At 43.1% G+C, this 17,124-nt stretch overlaps 1 protein-coding gene across 9 annotated transcripts in view; it reads right to left on the bottom strand.

The window, feature by feature from the left end:
- Positions 1-234: 234 nt before the first annotated feature.
- The window catches only part of SUGCT (succinyl-CoA:glutarate-CoA transferase), a 310,436-nt gene continuing 293,546 nt past the window's right edge, over positions 235-17,124 (bottom strand). For 4 of the 9 annotated variants that reach the window (XM_071561593.1, XM_071561595.1, XM_071561586.1 and 1 more), the window contains 2 exons: positions 3,332-3,486; positions 235-2,765 (listed from right to left, as the gene is read on the bottom strand). In XM_071561593.1, the coding sequence (XP_071417694.1) occupies positions 2,736-2,765; positions 3,332-3,486 (185 nt within the window). In that variant the 3' untranslated portion in view covers positions 235-2,735. Of the gene's footprint in view, positions 2,766-2,900; positions 3,487-17,124 lie in introns of those variants that run through there. The other 5 variants (XM_071561587.1, XM_071561588.1, XM_071561589.1 and 2 more) reach the window with 5 other exon arrangements.

The raw sequence follows: 17,124 nt of genomic DNA, 5'->3' as shown, positions 1-17,124 counted from the left end.
GAGTTACCAGGAAGAAGATCTGTGCAGGAGCAAGAAAAATCCACTACTGTCCATTCGACTATTGTTTGATCGGAATTTTCTTTTGATGCATTAAAATATCCCTCAGCAAGATCCTCAGGCTATGCAAAACCCACCTGACTCTCCACCAATTTTGCAGTTTTCTGGGTGATTTATGCCTGGTGTAGAGCTGTAGCAGCTTGCATGGAAAAGAAACAAAGACAAGTTATATGGGGAGGAAACATTTTTAATGGTCAATATAATACAAGACAAATGGGATCCCCCAACACAGAGAATGAAACCAAAGGGGCCACAGAACATGGAGTCAGCACAGATGTCAAAATGGAAATCTCCTTTTCCAGTGGTAGTTGAACTAGGCAACAGGTGTATCCTGTTGTGTACCCCTCTTTTATGCTTTTGTTTGGTTAGTTTGTTGGCTTTTTTTTTAAATACAGTGATGTGTAAATCAAGTCAAATTAAAGCCAATACCACACACACTCTCACATCAATGGCAGCACCAGCAGATTCCTTCCCATTTTCAGCAGTGAAAAACAAATATTCATTGCCAGAGGCAGATGTGTATAGTCATCCCAAACTACATCCCTTCCTTTAAAGTGGAGGGATCTCAGTTTGTGAGCTTCAGAATCCCACGTGATGGTTGATTTTCAGTTTTGCAGTACAAGAGAAAACCATGTTGAAATTACACGACTGTCAAAATGCAATTGAGCTCCAGAGACAGGTATTCCTGAAGATTCTTGGGAAGAGTGCAGTAAATTTTCCAAATATTCTTTCTCTGCATTTATTTGCTCATTTTTAAAGGCAAAAGGGTACTATAAACAGCTTAAATATCTTCAGGACAATTATTTCACTGTCTTCCAAATCATACAAAATCAAAGGACCAAACCTTGTGAAAGGACAGAACTTGGAAGATACAGGACTTTGAAGGCTCCCAGACTCCCAGCTATTTATTTCTCCCTGGAAGAGTAAGCAGCAGTCTGTGTGTGTGTAGGACTAAAACTGAGCCACGGTATCTGATTTCTCCTGTTGCAGTAAGTACTGGAGGTGAGACAAAATAATGCCTCTGATTATCCCCTTAGGCATTGGACTGTCAACATAGCAGAGAGGAAAACACTGATAAAAAAAAAAGAAAGAAGAAAGGGAAACACTGTTTTCTTGTAAACTCTGAGCAAAACACTTTGTGGAGTTAAAAGCCCAATATTCAGCTTATTTAAACCACCAATGTTATGTTAAAGTCAAAGCAGCTCTGCCAATTTACTGTAGCTAAGGATGTGGTGATTAGCTATTTCCATTGCTTGGAAAAGCACAGGAAAGAAATCCTGAATTTTTTTAGAAATCATTGTACAAAACTGATCAATATTTTATTCTATCTTATATATGTGATTCTTAGAAATGTGAAGAAAAGAACCCTCAACAAAGTAAACTGAGCAAATTTATTTCTGACTGTTATCTGACAGTGTTTTACATTAGTAAACAAAGTTTAGTTCAATATCAGATTATCCACTTTATGTGAAGCTGAATTCAAATTGCTGTTTTTCTCATTAAAAAAAGGGATGTTCCCCTTAGATTAAAAGGAAGGTGGACTATATCAAAACCTCTTCCAATCCAGTTTCAATTCTTCCCCTCTGGTGTCCCAATTCTCAATTCAGACTTATTTCTATATTTATTTTAGAAGTCACTCTTCCAGGATCTCATGATGTCTTTAGCACATGGACAGAGTGTGGTGTTTGGTGCCAGGAATGCAGTGCAAGAGAAAAAAAAGAAAAGAGGAGAAGATCTGAGTTTAAAAAAAAAAAAAAAAAAAGAAAAAAAAAGAACACAAAACTGGAGAAAACAAGCAAACAAATGAACCAAAACACACTGGACTTCAAAAATGAGCAGCCACAGTGGGGTTCCGCTGCAATTTGATTATATAATAACCTCTTTTCTTCCCCCAGAAGGTAATGCTGAGTTGTGAAGTTCCAATGTAATACAGAGGATGTTGTTTGTTAGGGAGAAAACAGGGACGAGCCAGTTCTAATGCCAGGCCTGTGCCTGATACTTTGAGAGAAACATGGACACTCTGTGTTGAGTGTCAATTTGAGTTAGTTTTATTTAGTGTTACGAGGAGAAAGGCTCTGCCTCGCTCCCAGGGGGCACACAACAAAGGTCAGACCCTTCCCATACGCTGGGTTTACTTCAGCTGTAAATTATATACTCCAATAGAGGAGTATGGGATGTCCTCTGTGAGCAAAGCTGCCACGGTGGTTCATGGCTCTTTAATCTTTTCCTTAATATGCCTCATGGATCAAATTCTTCCACCTTCTTCCTGCACTGCATTGTGCCTCACTCTCAGCAATGACCTTCCTGAAGGAAATGGTGTCCCTACGTTTGAGGAAGGTCTGTCAGCTCTCACTGTGTTTTAATCATGGGGCTGGGACCAAGTCAAAAGTTTTGCAGAGATCTCAACCTGTGTTTTCTCCATAAGGAAGGTGCTTTGGAAGGCAACTGGAGTCAGAGATAGGAACCAGTACCTACAGTACCAACAGAACCAGATTTAGATGTCTGGCAAGTTCTGGTATTTGAAATGCAGCGTGTGGTTTTCTGTGGATCAATGTTGAATTAAGGGTACCTGGGCCTTTCTGAATAAAATTACAAAAGACCATAGTTTGTCTCTCACCTGGTCTTGGAATAGGCTTGTTTCTTACCTGAAGAACTGTGCCAATTTCAGCTTCTTTCGGCTAAGATATTAGGACTGTCATGACTATGCACTGTAATATAAAGCCATATTAGTAATTTGGAATACCAAGAAATAAAAGTGAATTTTGCAATGGTTACTCTACCCTTGATTTAAAAGAGATGAGCAAAGAGTTCATGACTGATAATTCAGTTCAATATCAATCAGACCAGTTTGTAAACAAAAGATTTAATACTAAAATAACTGTACAAGGCAGTTTTCTGTGAGTGCAGAGTCTAGTATACAGATTTTAAAGGTTCTGCTTCTTTTCACTAACATCATGTCTTTCTTGGGACAAATGTTTAGGCAATTACTGTAATTATGATAAGAACTCCATTTTCCACATGAAGTACAGAAAATGAGTAGTCACACAGGGCTGTATAATTATGTTTGTTCCCGACCCCCCCCAAGAAAATCTTTCACTCAGACAGCAGGAGATTGTTTATTTGATACAAAATCATACAAACACACGTGGAAGAAAATCAGGAACTAAATTATGTCTTCTCTTTGAGTCCCATTAGGGAAACTGAAGGGAGCAAAGAGAGGACAAAGTAATGTGAACTCAGTGTGAAGGAATGTAGCTAATGTTCCTTATCTGACCTCATGCTGAGCCACAGCACCAGTGCGGAGCAGTTCTGCTATGGCATCATCCTCATACCCCAGCACGCTCTTCAGGATCTCCACTGTGTGCTGTCCAACAAGGGGAGGTGGTTTGGGGTGGGACACAGCAAATTCACTGTATCTCACACCTGGTCCTGGAAAAAAACAAAAAAAAGAACCTTATTTTTTAGAGTTACTACCTGAAATATCTATGTTAGTTCAAAGGAAAGTATCTCATTTCCTCACCAGTCTAATGCAGTCCCTACCACAGAAATGTTATATTGTAGAATTACTAAAAACAATCAAGTTCACAATAGTGTACCAATAAACCAGCTTTCCATAGTTCACTCAAATGCAGAGCTGCTGGAAATTCACCCAGTGTTAAGAAAATCTCTCCATTTTTCCCAGTGACATGCACATCAGGGTGCTGTGAGTCATATTATGTCACAGATCTGCCATTCTGCTACCTGAAGGACAAAGGCAAAGTCCAGCCCACTCAGCAGGATGTGGTACAGAACCCCCAGACTCTACAACAGGAGGCAGCACAGGCATGAGGACACAATGCAATGTCATGTCAACACACTGGGACTGAGGCTGAAGCAGCTCATGGATGATGGAAAGCACCATCTCCAGCGGGCAGCAGCTCAGGTACCTCTGCAGTGTGTGCCATCATCCTGCAGTGACACACACGCAGAGCTGACATTACCCAGCTGGGCTTCTATCAAAAATACAGGTAGCAGCAGCCATGGGAAAATCACCAATGGTTTATTGACTCAGGCAGTAATAATTTCAAGGATGGAAATCTGGAAGATGGCAATGATATGAAGACTTCTATGTCTTCTGTTGTGGGTAGTCAGATCTCACTTTTTTGTGACACTCTGTAGTGTAGCACTACTGCAAAACTCAGAGGAGAGGATGAGACACAAACCTACTCTGAGATCAAAAGTGAGGGATGCACTCAGCACACACAGAGAAAGATTAACTGCATTGTGGAGAAAGAGAACAGTCATTTCCTTAATTGTCAGTTGAAACCTTTTCATTAGTAAAAAAACTCATCAACTTTGGATGCTTTGGGCAATTGGCTAAAGGATCGCTCTTCATTCATTCATTCATTCATTCATTCATTCATTCATTCACTCATTCATAGTAAATATTTGTATTACATATATCAAGAAGAATTTACAGGAAATGTTATATTTAGCTATGTCTTTGTCCATGACACTACAGCTTTACTTAGAAATGCAAAGTAACACACAGAACATTTTAATAGGTGGAGCAGTGTCTGACTTATTTCTGAAAAAACAGAACATCAACCACCAACAGAGGTCAACCACAGCATGAGTAGGGAATTTACTACTTGAAGTTACTACCTATTTGAGGACAGATGCCAACAAAGGTCAGGCAGGATGGCAAAACATGTCATTTTTTCAGAAGTCTTCATGAACTGTCATCAAATGTTTAATACAGTAAAGTACCCACCGCCAAGAAGGACAAAATAAGATAGGAGGTGCTAAGGAAAACCCTTATTTTTTTTTCCCAGATGGTTTGGTACTTTTCTGATGAGGACGCTCCTCAAAGAGGTAACAGTTGGACTTGATGATCTTAAGTCTTTTCCAGCCTAGAGGACTCCATGATTCTACGTATGGTTTCTGTGTTTCAAAAGGAAAGAAGATAGAATTGGGGAATTCAGACCAAATAATTTAACTGTTCAGGGCCAAGATGGAGCCCTGTGGAACCCACCAGTGACAGGTCACCAGTCTGATGTCACCCCAGTCACTGCCACCCTCTGTGCCCAACCCATGAGCCAATTGCTCACCCCCCACATGGTGTGTTTATCCAGCTGTGGGCTGGGCAGTTTGTGCAGAGGGATCCTGGGAGAGACAGGATCAAAAGCTTTACTGAAGTCCAAAAAGATTGCATCAGTTGGCTTCCCTTGATCAGCCAGTTGATTACCTTGTCATAAAAGGGAATCAGGTTGGATAAGCAGGACTTTCCTCTCCTGTAGCTGTTCTGGCTGTGACCAAGGACTGCATTGTCTTTCAGATGTTATTCAGTACTTCCCAGAATAATCTTTTCCATAAATTTACCAGGCACTGAAGTGAGACTGACAGGCCTGGAGTTTCCAGGGTCCTGCTTCTTGTCCTTCTTGAAAACTGGGACAACATTTACCAGTCAGCTGGGACCTCTCTGGAATCCCAAGACAACTCAAAAATTACTGAGAGAGGTTTTGTGATGACATCAGTCAGATCTTTAAGGATTCTGGGATGAATCCCATCAGGCCCAATAGATTTGCAGGGATCCAGGTGGAGCAGCAGATCCCACACAATTTCAGGGTTGACTGGGAGTTGTTCATTCTCACAGTCATGGTCCTCCAGCTCAGGGCGCTGAGACCCCCTTGGCTGATCACCCATGTTGAAGGCAGAGATGAAGAAAACATTGAAACCCTTTCCCTTGTCTGTGTCCCTGTGTGGGAGGTGACCATCCTCATCTTGGAACAGTCCACTGATATTTCTATACTGCCTATTGCCATCAATGTATTTGAAAAAACCCTTTTTACCGTCCCCCACACATTTCTGGCAGCTTCACCTCCAGCTGAGCCTTGGTCACACAAAATGGCAAGAGCACCTCTGTGTTCTCCCCACGTCACCTGACCTTGCTTCCATGGGAAACACACCTTCCCGTTTTTCCTTTCCAAGAGAGGCTCCCTGCTGAGCCAAGCTGGCCTTCTGCTTTCCCTGCTAGACTTCCAACGTTTGGAAATTTCCTGGCAGGATACCAAAACAAGATTTGACTTTTAGAAAGAAAATTCTCTGCTATTTTCCATAAACTGACTAAAGAAACAAGGCCTAGCTAAACCCAAAGCCAGATGCAATACTGAGAGGGAAACCATATTCAGAGAATTGTTTCTTGGGAACTTCTTAAACAGCAGAACATTTCCAGTGAGCTCCAGAGGATTCTGTAGAGCATGAAGCACTTATCAATGTATTTTTAGTGGGATGGCTGATGGAACTCAGGTCTCACCTGTTCAGCTTTCTGAGGATTTCAAGCTAAAACTGGGGGTGAAGGAGATTTCACAATGACCTGACTACACTGGAGAAATGTCCTGATAAAAGAGTGTAAAATAGAATCATGATTAGGGGAAGGAAAGACCTACATCTAATTGTATAAATACAGGGCAGGGGACAAATAGCAAAGTAGGACTAGCTAGAGGTTATTCTAGATCACAAAGTGAAGATGAGTCAACAACATCAGGCTGTTGCGAAAAAGGCAAGCGTCACACAGGGATGTCCAAACAAGACAGATGCCTGCAGGACACATGAAATAATCTTTTTGCTCTGGTTGGAGCTGGCAGGTCACAGCTGGAGCAGTGTCTGGCTTGGGGCCCCCACTGCACAGCCATCTGGAGCACCTGAGAGCATCTACAGGACAGCAACTGAAGTTATCATAGGAAACACAACAGACCAAACAAGGTGGGAATGTGGACCTAAAGAGAAAGACCTGAGAAAAAATCTTCAAAAATGTTTTCAAAAAGTACAAAAAATAACCACCACCACAAAAAAAAACCAAACAAAAACCAAACAAACCAAAACAAAAAAACCCCAACCAACCAAACAAAAAAACCCCCACCGCCAAAATCCATGAGACCTTTCTGGAAGGAGAAAGTAAATTCTTTTTCATGTCTGTGATGAGTGAGAAATAATTAATTAAAATTGCAATGAAGGAATCATAGAATCAGAGAATCGATTGGACTGGAAAAGACCCCCAAGATCTTCAAGTCCAACCCTTGGTCCAACTCCAGTCCCTTTACCAGATCATGGCACTCAGTGCCATGTCCAATTTCACCTTAAAAACCTCCAGGGATGGGGTCTGCTGATGGATTAGACCTCAGTCCCTTTCACCCACTAATATACATCCCTTTCACTCACTGGAATATAAAAACTAAGAAACAGCTCACATCAGCGATAACTTTTCTATTAACTTTTTCCACTGATTCTACTCACTGAGTTCAATTTTCAGAGGTAACCTCAAGTGAGAGATCAGTAGGTTTCAAAGGGAAAGGTGACATCACTAGGCATTATTTGTATTAATTCCATTTCCTAGGAGTGACTGAGGGATGAACTGGCATCAGTGCAAGCCACAGGAATGATCTCTGTGCCAACTGAAATGCTTGTGAAGACAATTTCAGACCAAAAATTCCCTTTAGAGATGTAGTAGTCTACAAATTCAACATAGCCACAAAACTATGATGCAATTTCTATTAAAAAAATAGTGAATATAAAGCAGTCCTGTTTTAGGTGTGGATCTCAAAACCTGGGAGCTTTTGCAGTGATATCAAAAGATGCAAAATAGCATCTCTAAAAGAGAAAACTAAAGTTGACATTAAGTGCACAACAGGCACAGAATGCTTCATGCTTCCCAAAGAAAACTAATCTTACAAACTAGAGCATGCTAGAAAATTGCACGGCAATTATCAACCAGTGTCTTCCTCGAGCTTTTATTGTTTGATGCATAATTCATCACGCTACTTTTCACTTTGATAGAGTTATAAAGTTATCTACATTCATTCAAAGGAGCTACTTGCTAATGATCCATCATTAACGATTCTCTGTTCTTTCCTTGTGTAACTTCTACTTGGCTTCTGTGTCAATTAGGAGGGCGCAAAGCTTGCCAGTCAGGCTTCAGCAATCCCACGCTCCTACTGAACAACGCTCCAGGAAAGCAACCAGCAGAATGCTATGCAAATGCTAATTAAACACAACTGCCTTATGAGGAAACCATCCCTGGAGGCAGAGAGAGGTGAACTGCTTTAATTAAGGTCAAAAGCATTTGCATGTGGGTGAGTAACAGGGAGCCTTGCAGAGGAAAACAGGCCTTTGCTGGGGTGGAACAGGGGACTGGTGGGAGGAGGAGAGGCAGAAGCCACCTGGGCATCCTGGCTGGCAGCAGGACACTGCACTCAGTGCAGGCATGAACTTAAAGGGCCAATATGGTCACCTGGAAAAATGACACAATGGGTGGTGGCTCCTGTTAAATTCAAAGGAGCCTGTTTCTCTTTTTGCTCTGATTGTCATTGCCAGTAAAGCAAAGAGCTCTTTCGCCACATTTAAATTCCAGGTTAAACTTTCATTTTTATTGTTATCATTTTGACTTTGACACATTGCAAAAATACATGCTGTGCACACCACATAACCTGCAGGAGTTAATACTGCAACAGAAAAACAAAATTTGTATCCGTTGCAACCACAATGACAATATCTTGAATTGAACTGAACTCCATGATAATAAATTCTGTTTCTTTGAGGCCTTCTAACTGCGGTACTGTGAGGCATCAAACTGAGCTTTTAGTTTAAGACATACTAAACTCATTAAAGCAAAAGACAGAAGTGTAGATAGAACCACTGAAACAGATCCAGAGGGAGGGTCCTGCAAGAAATACCTTTGAACATTCACTCTAAACAGCTGAAACACTCAGGAGTCTTTGGAAGGTGTCCCTGGGCACTGCTGAGTTTTGGGGCTGCAGAAGCAAAGTCAGTTTTACTCTACAAGTAGCAGAAATTAAAGTTTAATTTGAATGATATTAAAGATGCAAAACATAGTTTATAAAAGTGGATAAAGGTAAAAATCTGTGCTTTGCCCTGACAAATAGCAGTCCTGCAGCAGTCACTGGATAACACTTTTTTTCCAGCACAGGTCACAGCATATTGAAGCAATCTAGCTCTCAAACTGTGTAGATGGAATCAGGCCTGGGGACAGCCAAGCTCAGGGGAAAACTCATGATTATTTGTTACTGTTCAAGTGGGACAAGGGAAAGAAAGGGAAAATTTGAGTTAATGAATGTGTCTACACACTGCTTGAAATGTATCACCACCACCACTGGTAGTTATTTCTACCTTAGCCTACAGTGTATTTTATATCCGTGTAGGAATCACATGAAAACAAACTGTACTGCAATTGCATTGCAAGGGTTTGGCAGCAGGGGAGCCACAGGGGCAGCTTGTGTGAGAAGCTGCCAGAAACCTTCTCCATGTCCAATCAGCTGTGAGGTGGAGTCCCTGAGCAAGGCTGAGCCTACCAGGGACGGTGGTAGCGCCTCTGGGACAACATATTTAAGAAAGGGAATAAAACCTCTGCAGAGCAGCAGCCAGAAGATAGAAGTGATAATAATTGAGAGAAACAGCTCTGCAGATGCAACAGCCAGTGGAGAAGGAAGGGGAGGAGCCCATTGTACAGCCCATGGTGAGGCAGCTGTGCCCCTGCAGCCCATGGAGGTCCAGGGTGGAGTTCATATCCACCTGCAGCCTCTGGAGGACCCCAAGCCACAGCAGGTGGATGCCTGGAGGAGGCTGTGGCTCCACTGCAAACCCATGCTGGAGCAGGCTCCTGGCAGGACCCAGAAGAGGACCCAGTGCTGGAGCAGGATTGCTGGAAGGACCTGTGATTGTGTGGGGTCCACACTAACTGCAGTCCATGGAAAACTGTAGTCTGTGGGAAGGACTCATGTTGAAGTTCATGGAGGACTCAATCCCATGGAAGGAACCCCACAGTGGAAAAAGGAAGAGTGTGAGGAATCCTCCCCATTAGGAAGAAGGAGCAGCAGAAATTTGTGATGCACAGTCCACAACCCTCATTCCCCATTCCTTGTGCCACTGTGAGGAAGAAGGTGGAGAATTAGGAATAAAGTTAGGCCAGGAAGAAGGGGAGGATTGGGGACAAGGTATTTTGAAGATACATTTTTCATAGAAACATGGAATCAATTGCGTTGGAAAAGATCTCTGAGATCATCAAGTCCAACTCCAGTCCCTTTACCAGATCATGGCACTCAGTGCCACGGCCAATCTCAGTTGAAAAACCTCCAGGGATGGGGAATCCACCCCCTCTCTGGGCAGCCCATTCCAATGCCTGACCACTCTCTCTGCAAAGAATTTTTTTCTGATCTCCAACTTCAATTTTCTCTGGCAGAGCTTGAGCCCGTGCCCCCTTGTCCTGTTGCTGAGTGCCTGGGAGAAGAGACCAACCCCCACCTGGCCAGAACTTCCCTTCACGCAGTTCTAGACAGTGCTGAGGTCACCTCTGAGCCTCCTCTTCTCCAGGCTAAACAGCCCCAGCTCCCTCAGCCTCTCCCCACAGCACTTGTGCTCCAGTCCCTTCTCCAGCCTCGTTGCTCTTCTCTGGCCCCGCTCCAGCCCCTCAATCTCTTTCCTCAACTGAGGGGCCCAGAATTGAACACAACACTCAAGGTGTGGCCTCACCAAGGCAGAGTCCAGGGGAAGGGTCACTGCCCTGGGCCTGCTGGCCACGCTAGTTTGGATCCAGGCCAGGATCCCATTGGCCTTCTTGGCCACCTGGGCACACTGGTGGCTCCTGTTGAGCTTCCTGTCAATTAGTACCCCCAGGTCCCTTTTATTTCGCATTACATTGCTCTGACCTGATTGGAAATAAATTAGATTAAATATTCCCCAAGTTGAGTTTGTTTTGCTCATGACAGTGATTTTTCCCTGTCCTTATCTCAACCACTTCCCCTGACCAGCTGAGGTGAGTGGTCAGCTTTGGTGGACAATGGCATCCAGCTAGGGTCAACCCACCACATGTGCCTCCTCCAACAACACGGTGTTACCACAGAACAGTTTTGCAATTCCAGTGCAACATCACCCCCAGCTACCAGCAATGGCCCAGAGCCAACGCATTTGCACGCAGAGCCCATGCACACTGCAGGTCAAGTGTTTGGAGCGTGCAGTCAGCTGGTTATGAAACTGCCCTGGAGGAGGATTAGCAGCAAAGAGGCACTGACTTTGGAGGCAATGAAAAGAAAACAAATAAATCAACAAGAGGGGCTCCCACGGCTGCTGTGAATGATAGTTGTGTGTTGGAACTGATGTGTGCAGGGATATCTTACCAGGAGTAGACCAGGGAAACTCCATTTTGAGTGTATGGTTTCTTCCCATTGGTGCCAGCCATGATTTGTGTCACTCTGTTACTCACAGCTGGGAAGATGCTGTCCCTGAGCACAGAGCACAGCTCAGCTTGGCTACACTGCCTTCACACCAGGCTTCTTCCTCAGCGTGAAACACCAAGTAGAAAAGTACACACAGACAAGAAACCTCTTTACAAAGTCCTTCTAGTATGAGCAGTGCACACAGGCTTCAAGGTAATCTCCAAAATTAATTATCTGCTCTACCTTATCTGGGAAATTCCCACATTTTTCTGTTTCTTGCCATAGTTCTGAAAGTTTGGGAGCTTGGGGAACTCTTCAGTAATCTGTTTAACTGCTGTGAAAAACACTTTCTTTTTACACTACAGTAGAGTTGGTGATTTACCTTTTAAGAAGGTAACAATTAATTTTAACAATTCACAGTAGATTGGGAAAAAAAGCAATTAAGGAGATAATATTCCAAGTCTTGCTCCTCCTTCCCTCACTGCTGTTTCTACTTCCTTCCCCACTTAGGCCACAGTCACACAAAGTGTTCACTTGGCATCCAGCACAGCTGAGAGGGTGGAAAACTTTGGCAGGATTAGTAGGAGTCAGTAACTGAGAGTGGGGAGGATGGACAAAGTTTTTCAAATGGTAACAAAAAAGTAAACCTTGTTCTGAGTGCCCTGCACAGATATAAACAAATCAGTAAAAAGCAAACAGTGAAATCAGTAGGGCAATAAATAGTATCAATAATAGAAATATCTACAAGCCATCTGACACTCTCTGATTTGGACAATACTGATTTCCATGGGAGTGCTATGAGGACTTTATGAAAGCCAGGAATGGAAAAACTGAGGCACTGTGAGAAGAATGAATTTTCAGGCAGAGCATAAACATAGATTACTAGTGATAGCTGTAGATGGGTGTTCAAAACTGAGGCCACTTTCAAACCAACCCTTAGGCATTCAAAGCATCCACTACATAATTCTGAAAACCCTTTGCCAAGTACATTTATCAAAGTACTTTGTTACCTGAAGCTGCATATAAAGAAATGCCTTAAAAATATTTTATATATTTCCCATCAACCAACATCCTGGATATAGTCAGTGTCAATACCATTCAATATTTATATAACTCTTCACATTTTCAAAGTGTCCCCACACTAACTATACCTAATTAATACTGCATGGCTGCAGACACTCTGGTTGCATCTTTGAGAGTAATCCCACATAACTGGGCAATTTTGTGAGAGGACTCCTGGCACCAGAAAGCTTTCCCAAAGTTGCAGGATGGTGCTGTCGCTGCTTCCCACGTGTATCACCTCACTTTTTATGCACACTCTCGTGGTCCCACTCCTTCCCCCAACCCCCAAGGGCCTTAAGAGAAGATTCAAAGAAATACAGGAAGGAAGATGACTAGTAAGAATCCCCACAGGTATCGGTTTTAAAGAACCATAAATTCCCTGAGTAAGAATCTGGAGCTCCATTTCCTACGGAAACAAGTTTATGTGTCTGCGCTGTCTTTCTAATCATCTGTTTGTCTGTCCTGTCCCTGCCACACACAGGAACTTCTGAGCCTGTCAATCTAAAGTGTAGAAATCCCAAGGAAAATTAAGTTCTTTGCCAGTGTTGTGAAAAATGGCAACTGGTGAAGGACAGGTGCCCAAATTCCTGTACTGATGGCATTAAAAACACCCACAAAGAATGCAGCTGTTATATATTCTGTTTGGCTGCAAATGGCTTACCAGAAGCACAGACACAGCTCTGTAAGATGCACATACTCTGCACCACTGGGGAGACAAGGCAGAAAGGACATCAGGATAGGGCAGGTCAGCATGAGGATTGCATGGGGAGTTTATAAAGGAAAACAATATTTAGTTCCAGTGTTCATGGAACAACTACCCCAGCATGTTTTCTGCAATACTGTGGAAGGTGCGCTCAAGCTGTGCAAGCCCAAGGCAACGAAGGTAAAGACTTCTGGTTTAACATAAATTGCTCTTGCAGGAAGGAGCTGAAGAACCACATGGCAAAGAACCACCCCTGCAAAACTCCAAAAGGACAATCCTGCAGGAGCAAGCCTAAACTACTGAAAATCCAAGCTAAAAACATAATTTGTCTCAAGTCATGATCTAATCAATACAAAGCTCAATCCATGATGGCACCACAGCATGTGGATTAACCACAGGTTGTGCACCTGGGGCAGAAATCACAGAGTGAGGCTGAAAGGCTTGTGCTACACAGGAGGGCAGGCTATATGATCATAATGGTTATTTCTGAGCATCAAATACATGAATTTCTGAAATGCTCACCAGCCAAACTTTCCACACCACAGGGCTGGAGTGAGGATGGACTATCTACACTTTCTCTGATACGTATGAGGACAAGCCACGTATTGTTCCATGCAGACATCTTTACTGTAAACCCAAAGGCCTTAAGTACTGTATCTTATAGAGAGTAATTTGTGAGAAGCTTGGAACAAGAAAAATCAAAATACTGCCTGAAATGAGCCTCTTGTCAGGACAGAGAATTGCATAGTTGCAACACACTCACATGATCCTGGAAGGTGAGTCATGCCCCCAGCTGAACAGGAAGGGAAGCAGCTCCTCAGGGCCCTCCTGCTGAGCCCAGTGAAAACTGTTCCCAAGTCCCATCCTTGTGGTTAGGATGAAGCCTGCATGTTGGAAAAAGCCACACCAGCCGACCCAGAAAGTGTCTGCATCTCCTCAGTACACCAATTTGTCCTTTCCTGTGTCCTGTCTGCAGCTATAAGTTACATTCCTTGGCTCTTCAGAGACCCAAGAAGTAATCCTCTTAGCCAGCTGTGCATCATCACAGTGGGAGCAGAGGAGCTCCTCCTCACCCTTTAGGCCACCAGCTGAAACCCAGATCCATGAGGCTGTTCATTCAGGGATGCAAGACAATGCACCCTGAAGAACAGACACAACCTGAGCCTGAGGCTGCTCAGGTGGCACTTTTTTTAAGCTTTTCCCAAACAACTAAAAATTAAAAACATTTGGATCTTCCATTAACACAAGTTTGAAAGAATATTCAAAAAGTTCACCTACAAAGCTTTTGAAAATGCATTTATTGCTCTCCAACACTTTGACAAGGTTCATAAATTTAAGTTGGAGAGCAGAAAAAAATTCTTTCCAGAGAGAGTGCTCAGGCATTGGAATGGGCTGCCCAGACAGGGGGTGGATTCCCCATCCCTGGAGGTTTTTAAGGTGAGATTGGCTGTGGCACTGAGTGCCATGATCTGGTAAAGGGACTGGAGTTGGACCAAGGGTTGGACTTGATGATCCTGGAGGTCTTTTCCATCCCAATCCATTCTATGATTCTATGATTCTATAAGCCTCATCTTTCAGCTCATAGGGACCATTTTTCTATGGCCTACCCTTAAAGTTTTTGTCTAGTTATTTCTACATCATATGGAACCCCAGACATCAGAACAGAGCACAGATTATTGTGCAGAAGATAAAGCATTTTTCTATGTCCCCTTTTTATACCTCTGAAGAGCAGACCAGTTCTTTATAATATACCTTGGAGTGGAAATCTATGTTAAGATGATTATTTGTGATGGCTTCAATCATGCTTCTCTATTTCCAAACCAGAGGTGATTTTTTGGCAGGTCTACATGTCATTCCTGTCTGATGGTACTGGAATCCACTTTGGCAGTAGGAGCTGGTAGACAGAATAGAAAGGGAGTTCGATGGCAAATGGTTTGTGACAGAAGCAGTCTACCAAATTGCTTAGCTTGAGTTCTCTAACCTCACCAGAACCCATCTGCATATTGGCACAGATTTTTTATTCATTTATATAAGGTGATTAATGTCTTATGGCATCTATCTTAGCCTGTTAAGAGAAAGAGACTGAGAAACAAAGCCTTCTTCAGTCCACCTGTAGCAGAACTACTCTAAGTCACTTCTTAAGACTTTTACATTGATTAATTTTCCCTCAACAATCCCTTGTTTTAGCCAAAGGATTAAGTCTCAGAAGGGGTATATTATTATAAGAAGGCAAAGATCAGACATTTAGTTAGATGTCAAATCATGCCTCTGTCATGTGCTGTATGGGTTTTGCCATGCACATTTATTCTATACATCTTCAGACTGCTCCTCTGTGGCCACAATAAACCTTCCCATTTGGAAAATTCAGCAGTCAGTTGCCTGGTTGGTGACCCACACCGAGTGAGGATCTGCAGAGTGAATATTAAAACGATGGGAAAAGCCATCAGCTGCAGCACAGCCAAGGAAATTCTGCTGGTTGGAATTCTTCTGCCATGTAACTCTATGTCTGAGCACCATGGAAATATTTCAAACTTGATTCTCAAGCAAGGCATCTATGATTGAGTAGGGCTGAGCACTATGCACAGCCTGATCCTTCCTCCAAAAGCTCTCCCACTCCACCCTCCATTTACTTCTGCTGTCCCCTGTGCAGCAGAGTGAGGCCAGTTTCTGTGTGCAGGGACTTTCCCTGGCAAAGGGAGATGGGAAGGGATTTGATACTTTGTTTTGGATTACCTCAAGAACTGCAAATTACATTTTTAGCTCTTTTTGGGTAAGGTGCCCAGACTCCTTGAGGCACAGGCTACTAAAAATGCTGGCTGAGTTTCCAAAAGCACTGTGCAGTCTGGGATGACTCTTTCAGTGTCATACACGAGACACCTTTAAAGGGGCCCAGTTTCCAGGAAAAGTTGAGGATATCTGAAAATCTTTCTCTTTCAGGATGCCTCAGTTTGGCTGTGCAGAGACATCTGGTATTCAAAGCAGACGAGAAGAGAGAGGATCCCTTCCCTGAGCAGGGGGAAGTAAAATTTTAGACACATAACTCCTTTTAGCCACATCTTTTTTTCTCCTATTTCCTATTTAAATCATCAGGTTAATCTTAAATTCTTTAAGGGAAAACTGTGCTTAAGTTGGAGTCTAGAAGTGGGCCTGTCTCAGCGTGGAAAACTGGGAACAGCTCTTTTGCTTTCCATTGTGTGCTGCCAATGGCTGTCATGTGAAACTCAACTCATCCTCCTGTGAGTATCAGAGCAGAGGGGCAGAGGGATAGCCCTGGCAAACCAAGCAGCCCAAGCACGGGGTTGGGTTCTGTGGGTGTGCCAGCCAAGTACAGGCTGGTTCTCTCTCAGAGCTCTTGTGGTTTCCAACATTTGCCAGCCTTAACTCCATCAAAATGATTTCAGCTTTGCATTCTACCCCACAATGGGCAAAAGAATCAGAAATCATCTCTCCTTCCCTCTGCTCTATCAAGGACTAGAGCAGGATTAACAACGAGAAATTTAAGGCAGACACACCCATGAGGAGGAATGAGGCACGAGGTTAGGAAGCCATCCAAGGAATGGTTGCCTATCCCCTTACTGAACTAAAGTCTCATTTTGCTCAAGACGACCATGGAAAAGCTGGGGAACAAAAATTAAAATCAGATTGAAACCAGCCATGCCTAAGAAATACCCCACCTTCAATGTGCACAGAGCAGTTTCATTAAAACATTTCCCCATTCTCTCTTTTTCCTCCTCCTAATACTTCGGCTGTTTCCTTTAGTTGCCCTTTAAACTGCAAAGCAAAATCTTTTACTGACACAGTTTGCAATTTTGAAGCCTGAATCTTAAGCAGCAGGTGCTCAGTTTGAACGGAATTTTTCCATTCCTGAATGTCTGGGAGCATCAGTAGCACCACCCTCCTACACAGCCCCTCACCTTTGATCCTTTGCCATTTATATTTGTGGATTTTCATTTAATGTATTTCTCCTGCTTTCCACAATCTGCTTTTTCACTGCAAACCCTTTGACTGCTCCTCTCCTTTCTTTTACCTCATAGGGCTGGCAAGTGCTGTCTCCTAAAACTCCTTTTAAAATATGAAGGGTCTTGCTGCCTCTGC

Source organism: Pithys albifrons, chromosome 7, assembly GCF_047495875.1.
Source record: "Pithys albifrons albifrons isolate INPA30051 chromosome 7, PitAlb_v1, whole genome shotgun sequence".
NCBI classification, from domain to species: Eukaryota; Metazoa; Chordata; class Aves; order Passeriformes; family Thamnophilidae; genus Pithys; species Pithys albifrons.
Note: the sequence above shows the minus strand (reverse complement) of the source record. Positions and strands in the feature narration are given on the sequence as shown.